Source organism: Branchiostoma belcheri, unplaced genomic scaffold (genome assembly GCF_001625305.1).
Source record: "Branchiostoma belcheri isolate BF01 breed outbred unplaced genomic scaffold, Haploidv18h27 scaffold19, whole genome shotgun sequence".
In the NCBI taxonomy this organism is placed as follows: Eukaryota; Metazoa; Chordata; class Leptocardii; order Amphioxiformes; family Branchiostomatidae; genus Branchiostoma; species Branchiostoma belcheri.
Genome location: NW_017803379.1, coordinates 3702845 through 3711736, shown reverse-complemented (window position 1 = coordinate 3711736; position 8892 = coordinate 3702845). Strand labels below are relative to the sequence as shown.

Here is an 8892-nt window from a genome sequence, read left to right as displayed (position 1 = left end):
CTCCGGATCCCTTCGGCAGTCGGACCTGCAAAACCTTGGAATTGGTACACAATGTGCCACGCTAAAGTAACTCTCACATGATGCAATACAATAATGTGAATGTAAATATCATATTGTTATGATTACGGTAAACCTGCAACAGCTTCAAAGTCTCTCATTGAATGCCGCAGGTGGTGTGACTGCTGTTTAACTACTGCTTTCGACTGCGACAATAGACTTTAGCTTTTCATCTTGCCATTGACCACGAAATAATAGTCGTAACACCTGTTTCTGCTTTTGCTGTAAGAGGATAGTATGTTAGCCTGAATGTTTTTCTGTGTTGGAAGAAATTATTCTGAACCAGGTTTGATCTGTGATTTTCCAACACACAAAAATTGGACTTATGGACCGCATTTTCATGTCCACAGGAAGGCGCTATATGGCATCTGTCCTTCGCCGTTTGGCTGTTCCAGCGACCCTCATACCCCTGAGCGTTCCTGTAGGACTCTACGCCTTCGCCAAACTAAACCCGGAGAAAACAACGGCCTACGCCAAGCCTGTGTTCCTCTGGCTGTGTGCCAAACTCAAAACATTCCACCAGGAGAGATTTTGTGTACTGAAAGAGGACGTCTTTTCTGGACTGAAGAAACAGGATGGGAGAAATTTGCAAGTTTTGGAAATTGGACCGGGAAAGGGAGCAAACTTCGAATATTTTCCCCCAAGAACTTCTGTGATTGCGGTTGACCCCAACATTGAATTTGCACAGGAACTTGAAGAAAATTCCAAACAGTACCCGGATGTTAAGGTAGAATTTATGAAATATAAAATATTAATAATAAACTAAAAAGGTAAATGTTACCTTCACATGGTTTAGTCAAACTACTGGTCTGTTTATTCTCACTCAAACACAGTTACTATGGTGACAGCCGTCTGGTACAGGTCATTGCCCTCACGTGTTTGGAGAAAAAGAAGAGCAAAAACAATGTTTTCCTTTTATGAAGATAAAAATAAATATTTGATCCCATACGTGATAAACTATGATGTGGATTAATCTCGAGTATCATTGTAACCCATTCATTAAATACACTAAATACAACGTTTTATGTTATTAGCCAGATGGTTGATTTTGGTTCAAAAATGACCCTTATAAGCTTTTTTAATCTTTAATCCAGGTGACGAAGTTCGTAGTTGCGGGTGCAGAAGACATGTCTGCCGTGGCGGAGGGATCTGTGGACGCGGTGGTGTGTACTTTGGCCCTGTGCTCCGTCCAAGACGTCGACGCTGTCCTTGGGGAGGTCAAGAGAGTTCTCAAACCGGTAATTAAAGTCACAACAACAGTATAACTAACAGGGAGGGACACCGATTTTTGCGTACCGTCTCACGTACACAGTATGGTACATGTATATCATCGTAGGGACATGGACTTGCACTAGTATACGGTCGTGCGCCTGGTTTACCAAACCTATTTTAGTTGCCGGGTCTCTGTCGTCCTCTCGGCAAATAGCTAGGAGACAACGAAAGAGAGTCGGCAGCCAAAATAGGTTTGGTACCGTACTACGTAACCAGGCTACGTGTGCGCCGTCTCGTACGTTCACACACGGGATATTGACTTGAGCTAGTATACGTGTGTGCCGTTTCACACATATATGATATCAGAAACGAACAACACAGACACAAAACGCTATGTCTCTTGAACTCTCTTCTATTCCGCAGGGCGGTAAGTTCTACTATTTCGAGCACGTTCGGCACCCTAGCCGGACCCGGACACAATACCTGCAGCAACTCTTCAACCCCGTCTTCTATTCTCTCGGGGGCGGCTGTAACCTCACCAGGGAGACGTGGAAGAACATTGACAAGGCAGGCTTCTCTGACGTCAAGTACAAAATGGAGGACAACGTTAGGCCCAAGTTCATCTTTCATATGCTTTACGGGACGGCAACAAAGTAGAGTAAATGATAAAACTAGAAAGATATCATTTGCATGATCACAAACAAACTACTGCTCTGTTTATTCCTCACGTTCATGTAAGTGGTCAACAGCCCTTTAACACTTGCTACATAATGTTACCCAACACGACAGGGTGTTTGCTACAACACCAGTTACCATGGTGACAAGCGTCTGGCCCAGGTCATTGACCTGTTTGGAGAAGATGCACCTGGAAGAGGAAGAAGAAGAGAAAGAAGAAAAAGAAACAGGGCAAAAACAATATTATATTTCTAATTCCTTCTGCGAAGGTAAACATAAACAATAACATTCCTGTACTGCCACTATAGTGACATGAAGAACAATGTGCTTTGAAATAAAATATCATTTAAACACAGCATACTGTTCAGCAAAGTAAATTTTCTAACACCAAAATATCATTGTCAAAATGCACAGTGACAATTCACATTCTAGTATTGGATGAATTAGGAGATTACTTCAGGACGTTTCTAGTGGTATCTACATGTAGCAATCTTCTTCAACGCCACTAAAATGAAATAACACATAATTGTCAAATTGCAATTTTTACTAGTACTGGGTAAAGAGATCATTTAAGATGAAGTGGTGATACGAACAGTATATTGATCTTGTATCAAAGGGGGTCAAATAAGATTAAAAATGTTGAACAATCTAGAAACTGTTTGTAGAGCGTTCCGTACTGAAATCAGTTGAAGAATGATGTACAAAATATGAAGGTTTGACTAGTTTTCGTTGCTGTATTGGAACAGATTAGCTATGTTCTCCCTAATAAAAGGTCTATACCACCCCTCTATGTTAGATTTGTAGGCTACAGGTATCAGGCATATTAGATTCGTCCAAATGACGTTATTTGGAATTTCCTCTCCATGGCAACAGCATAAATTATCATCGCCTTGCTTTGCGACTTATTATTTTGGCCCAGACTTGGAGACAGAAAAAAAACTACAGGAAAGCGACGATACGGTTCAGTCAGTTCGACGCACGGGAGAGATAGCAAGGACGCCATGGCCGAAAACGTCAGTATGGAGGTTTGGGATACTGAAGTGACCGAGACTTCGGACGTGGAAGACGGGAAAACCTTCAAACTCCAGGAAAGAGTGGAGAAGAAACCGCAGGAACCGTCAATACTGCAACAGCAGAACCGTCACTGCAGCAGGAGAGCGAGAAATGCACCGGGGCGTCGGCACAGGCGGGTCTACCGAGTGAAGGAGACGAATTGGCGGAACTTTACGAAAGTAGGAAAGCAGCAGGTACGTTAATGCGTTACCAACACTGTATCTATATTTTCTGTAGAACATACGACTGATTGTTCTCAGATATGTTTGCAGTCGGCCATACAGCCGGACCACAGTGAGTCGGCATGTTCTCCGTTTTAGAAGCCACCTTCGGCCGAATTTCTTGGGCGCCACCGTGCATGACATGTGAAGGTCAAACTTGCTATAGAATCGAGCATGTTTTTCGCCTGAAAATTTCCCGTCACATTTTACGGGACTCAGCGATCTGCGAAGATTGGCCGGTCTCTGCAAATCTACAAATCGAGCGGTGATCAAAGGGATACCGACCGCACTCATTAAAAACAGCATACTTCTCAGCCAAGTAATAATATTATTTAATGATCCAGAACAAAAAAAATCATTTTAAAAATGCACATGTACATTGACAAAGTCTACTACTCGATAAAATACGGAAAAAACGCTTCGAGTGACATCCATCAATTTCTTCAGCGCCAGTCGTCACCACTAGAATGAACCTACGAATGAATCTACAAATCGGGCGATGATGAAGAGAATACCGGCCGCATTCCGGCAGGAAATATTCCTTTGAGCTCACAGATTTGTCCGGCGAGCTATTTTTCCTGCTGTGTGACGCAGACTTAATATTCTTTTTCTTTTAATTCAAGAAAACATCAATACAAATAAATGGAAAAAGACAAAGTGAGGGTGGTGTCAATTTCTACGCAACTTAAATTCTGGCCGTCACTTGTACATTATGAAAAAATAAAAACATTTGACAAGACACTCAAAATGAGTTAATCCGTGTAGGACTATAAGCCTATATAACACTACCTAAAGGGGGGGATGTATTGTGCAATAACTATGATATCAGCCTTCTTTTAAGTCATATAGCGTTACTGGTAACATTACTGTTAAGATGTCTTAAATTGTCAACAGTCGTTGTGAACATTATGCATTATATACTTTGGTTTGGAATCTGCGATTTTGTTGTTGTTTGTTTGTTTCTACTTTCTGTTTTACTTGGGCTAACTGATACCTTAACTCAGACAGGGCTACTTGTTAATTGTTTTCCGTTGATCATTTGGTTCTTTTTGCTGACAGTGCCTCCACCTCCTGTGGTCCGACCGAAGGAACCCCGACCTCAGCTGGCCGATGCCCTGGCCTGCCGCCCGCCCGACCCGCTGTACGTCAGACGGGCAGGCCTGAGGTTCTGGTGCACCAAACGGATCCTCGACTGGCAGAGACAGGCGCTGCGTGCACGGGAGGACCCAGGAGCAGTTTTGAAGCCTGTCCAAGAATATGGCGAAGAGTTTTCCCCGAAGAATGCAGAAATTGGAGAGGCGAGAGTCGATGGCCACGACCTTGCAAAATGTCTACCAGCAGAGCAAACTATTGCTAAAGGGGCCGCATTCATAAGTACCAACCGCGCTCTTCGCAGAGGGAAAGGAGATGAAACCGGTCAACTGGCCCGACTTGACTTCTCCACTAACACGGAATTCCAGACAACACATGGCAAACGAAAACGGACGAGAGGACCGGGGGACGTTACGAGAACCACAAAGATCACACGAATCACGAAAATGATAGAAAACACGCACATTACGACAACGACGAAGAACATGCACATTACGTAGATGAAGAACAGGGGCATTATGAGAATGATGAAGAACACAAATATTATCAGAACGATAAAAACCACGCACGTTACGAGAACGAACGAGAGCACGGGCATTACGAAAATGATGGAGAACAAGGATTTTATGAGGACGACGGAGAACACAAATATTATCAGTACGATAAAAACCACGCAACATTACGAGAACGACAAAGGACACAAATATTATCAGTATGATGGAGAACACGCGCATTATGAGAACGACGGAGAACAGGGGCATTATGAGAACGACGGAGAACAGGGGCATTATGAGAACGACGGAGAACAAGGGCATTATGAGAATGACGAACAACACAAATATTACCGGTACGATAAAAACCACGCACGTTACGGGAACGACCAAGAACACCGACATTACGAGAACGACGAAGAACATGACGAAAATGATAGAGACCAAGGACATTATGAAAACGACGAGGAACACGCTCGAGCTCTTTACGAAAACGACGAGGAACTGTCGAACTTGTCCACTCACGTTTACGCCGATTTGGACCCCGACTTTCTGGCAGCACAAGATGCGATCAAAAATGCCGCAGCTCAGCCATTCTATGAGATGGACATCATCCTTACGAATAAAGAACAAGAACAACCATTCTACAAGATGGACGTCACCGCTGCTAAAGACAAACAACAACAAGAACAGCCCTTTTACGAGATGAATGTCGCCTCAGCCGATGAGAACAGTGAACAAGTTTTCTACAGGATGGACGCCGATCAACTGGGCCAGCCGACTCCGTCAGAGAACGCGTACGAAGATTTGGATGCCGATTTTCTGGCGGCACAAGACGCGGTGGTCAGGAGGCACGGCGTAGGAGAACCGAGCAGGGGTGAGTAACCTGCTTCACGTTTGTGCACTTAGACAATTCACATTGAACAGTAAAGGGTACATTCAGACTGACTAGTTGTTTTATATACATGGTATATACATAGGGATATATACATCTGTATATGTTAAGTTTTCAAGAGTCAATTGGAAGAAGACTACACGGAAAGTACACATCAAAAATGGTGTGTGGGGTCGTGTGGCGCAGCGGCAGCGTTCTCGACTCGGAACCAGAGGCCCCGGGTTCGAGTCCTGACATGCCACCGATCTTGTGCCCTTGGGAAAGGCACTTTACACGACTTTCCTCACTTCGCTCAGGTGTAAGTGAGTATTGTACTGTCCCTGTGTTGGTGTCAGCATTAATATAAGTTGAAAAAACTTGAGTGTGTCGTCACCACGTCTTGTGATTACATGTTTCGGAATAAAAAAAAAATGGTTTTATGATAGCAGCTTGTTTGTTGCTCCACAGCTGAGAGCGACGACTGCAGTACGTTCTGCAGGTCCCATCGTGGCCGCATAGTGGCGCTTTGTGCTGGCTTCATCATTGCCGCTATTGGTGCAACTGTAGTCGCTGTAATTCTCAGCCAACACAGAGTACTGAGCACCGACCCTGAAGAAAACATGGTGGTACGTTAAGCCATTGATCTAGTAATAATTCTTTTACATAAAATCCATGAACATTTCCTGACCTTGTAATCATACTTTGTTAACGTATAGTATGTATTTTACATATGGGGTTTCTTGTTTTAATTTATAGTACCATGGCATGATATTAGTATGGCTGATGTGCTTAGTGCTTATGTCTGTTGTGTTTCTTCTCACCAAACTAGACTCTAACCCAGACAACACTTCCGGCGACCTCCACAACATCGTCTACACTTCTGCCTATGATCATGACGTCACAAGCTGCTACTGACGAGACAACAGTTGGAACAGGTAATTAAGCATTGCCACAGCTTTCTGGGCATTCAGTTCTTTTGCCTCCTTCCCAGACTTGTGGGATGGCGGCGTTATTTTTTTCGGGGAGCGACGCGATCTATGCCGCGGAGGGAGTATTTTGGAGAACATTTTGCCGCGGAGGGACTGATTTTTGCGTCGCTCCCCGAAAAATTAACGCCGCGCCCTTGCACAAGTCTACGAAGGAGGCTACAGTTCTCAGTGTTCACCGAGACCATGTCCTGAATGTTTGATCCTGTAGCTGACTCTATTGAGTATTGTTGACTAGAGTTTGCTTACTTTTCCTCTGGCAGGGGAGTTGGGATTGATGTTTCAAACTATAGGGATTTGCTATTTTGTTAATTCATATATTTTTTTACAACTTTGAGTTTTTATCTACCATAACGTACAAGTGGCGACAAGAATATAATTTGCCCGCAACTTGAGTCCGCCATCAATTTGTCTTTGTCCTCTTATTTGTATTGATGTTTTTCGGAATCGAAAAAATAGTGGTCATTACGTCTTGCAGATTGGTGGGGAGAGTGGACCCTCTACGTCAGAGCGTACTTCCAGCAGAACAGTGGCACCGCCGCGGGTTTGGAAAAACGTTATCCCCACAATGAAGTTGTGATGGTCCTGCTGGAAGACAGGTTCTTCTGGCCCTTCCTGTGCTGGTACTGGAAAATTTACCGCGACCTGCCGAAAACCTTGAACACGGCTGTAGGCTTTGGCATTAAATACGGAATTTCAAGTGAGTACATGGAGTCACACGGCCAACCCGCGTACAGAGAGTTCCTTTCTTCCATGTTGAACGCGTTGGAGGCACTGCGGAACAAGACGGGGGCACTGCCAAATAATGGCGAGGTAAATCTGGCACTAGTTCGGCATGCACTGTTGGACAGCGACGTTGAGGCCCTGGCAAACCTTTTCCCATATCTGGAAGGAACGAAAAGCCTCTTTCTTATAAACTGCAGAATTTCTGCTGACGCAGCAACACTTTTGGCTGGACAGCTACACCTGCTGCATACGCTGACAGTTTTAGATCTGAAGAATAACAAGATAGGAGATGAAGGGGTGGGAGCAATTGCAGAGACATTTCCTCACTTAACAGAACTCCAACTTTTAAACCTTCAAAAGACCTCAGTAACAAACCTGGGAGGACGGGCAATTGCCGATAGGCTGGTCCACCTGCAGCAGCTACAGGAACTCTTCTTACAGGAAAACGAGCTGGCGCTCAGTGTCTCTGCGCTGGCAAAGGCGTTTGCCAACATGACACGACTGGGGTATGTCAGCATGTGGCCCGTCACGTGCAGTTCCGAGTTTTTCCGCAAGGCAGCGGGACAGGTACGAGACGCTGTCCACACGCTTGCGGGGCAGGTGACACTTCGCGGGGGCATTCGGTTGTATGACGGCTCCAGTAACACAGACGGTACACACGGACTGGACACAGCATATGCATGGCGACGAGTTGAAGGTAGACTAACATCAGGAGTAGTCATATCAAACCGGCAGTTGAAGGTAGAATTCAAGCTGTTGGTCCCTGATGCTGGACACCATCCACCCAGAGGCTAACACGCGATTTCCTGATTCCAAAAAGACCGACATTTGGCAACTTGGTGGTTGTCTTGTCACCTTTGTAGAGGTAGTCGTGATCGGTACCCTTACAATGTGAACAATGCAAGCATCGAATGTTAGAGAAACCTTGGATCAATTGATAAATATGCTGCTTGAATTTTGAGTATGTGTACAATGTAGCTAACTGTACAATGTACAACACAGCTTCCTGCACTCAGTTGAGTCACTCAGTGGCAGCGCAGAGTCACGGAGGATGGCCATGTGGTCCCACCATCTCCAAGAAGCTCCACATAAGTTAACCTTCACCCCGAAGGAATCCCTCCCTCCAGGAGCGGAGGAGGCATGGCCAACTTGGGCATGTCTCAACAGGTTAAGAACAGGCACAGGAAGATGCAGGACACTAATGCAGAAGTGGGGCCTTGTCCCAGACGGACAAACTGCGTGTGACTGTGGGCAGGAGCAGACTATGAGACATCTCCTTGTCTGCCCCCTCCTGCCCGAACCCTGCTCGAAGGAGGACCTGGAAGCCCTGACCCCCAGTGGAAGGGCATGTGCGGAGTACTGGAGGGGAAGAGTGTAGCAGTGAATGGTGACCCGAGAAGAAGAAGATGTAGCTAACGCTCTTTCCCTCCTCCGCTCCTCATCGAGATCACTCAGATCCCCTTCTATCAGTTTCTTTCAAAAGGCTAGAATCTTTCATTGTTACC

The 8892-nt window shown here is 45.1% G+C and overlaps 2 protein-coding genes across 2 annotated transcripts; both read left to right on the top strand.

Annotated features, from left to right (window-relative positions):
- The first annotated feature begins 387 nt into the window (after positions 1–387).
- Positions 388–2105, top strand: LOC109467833 (methyltransferase-like protein 7A). Its single transcript, XM_019765918.1, has 3 exons — positions 388–784; positions 1152–1295; positions 1693–2105. Exons 1-3 carry the CDS (start codon positions 398–400, stop codon positions 1924–1926), a joined length of 765 nt encoding a protein of 254 aa, XP_019621477.1. The 5' UTR covers positions 388–397; the 3' UTR covers positions 1927–2105.
- Positions 2106–2518: 413 nt separating this feature from the next.
- On the top strand, positions 2519–8584 carry LOC109467782. The gene is made up of 8 exons (XM_019765833.1): positions 2519–2526; positions 2986–3191; positions 4278–4522; positions 4708–4983; positions 5120–5678; positions 6144–6301; positions 6505–6610; positions 7140–8584. The coding sequence occupies exons 1-8, from the start codon at positions 2519–2521 to the stop codon at positions 8180–8182; spliced, it is 2601 nt and encodes an 866-aa protein (XP_019621392.1). The 3' UTR covers positions 8183–8584.
- The last annotated feature ends 308 nt before the right edge of the window (positions 8585–8892 follow it).

Bases quoted from the DNA above. Each gene is read 5' to 3' on its own strand.
- LOC109467782 (XM_019765833.1), top strand. The intron at 6,302-6,504 runs GTACGTTAAGCC...TCACCAAACTAG, and splicing joins ACCCTGAAGAAAACATGGTG to ACTCTAACCCAGACAACACT. The intron at 6,611-7,139 runs GTAATTAAGCAT...TACGTCTTGCAG, and splicing joins CGAGACAACAGTTGGAACAG to ATTGGTGGGGAGAGTGGACC.
- LOC109467833 (XM_019765918.1), top strand. From the start codon at position 398: ATGTCCACAGGAAGGCGCTATATGGCATCTGTCCTTCGCCGTTTGGCT. The intron at 785-1,151 runs GTAGAATTTATG...TCTTTAATCCAG, and splicing joins AACAGTACCCGGATGTTAAG to GTGACGAAGTTCGTAGTTGC. The intron at 1,296-1,692 runs GTAATTAAAGTC...TCTATTCCGCAG, and splicing joins TCAAGAGAGTTCTCAAACCG to GGCGGTAAGTTCTACTATTT.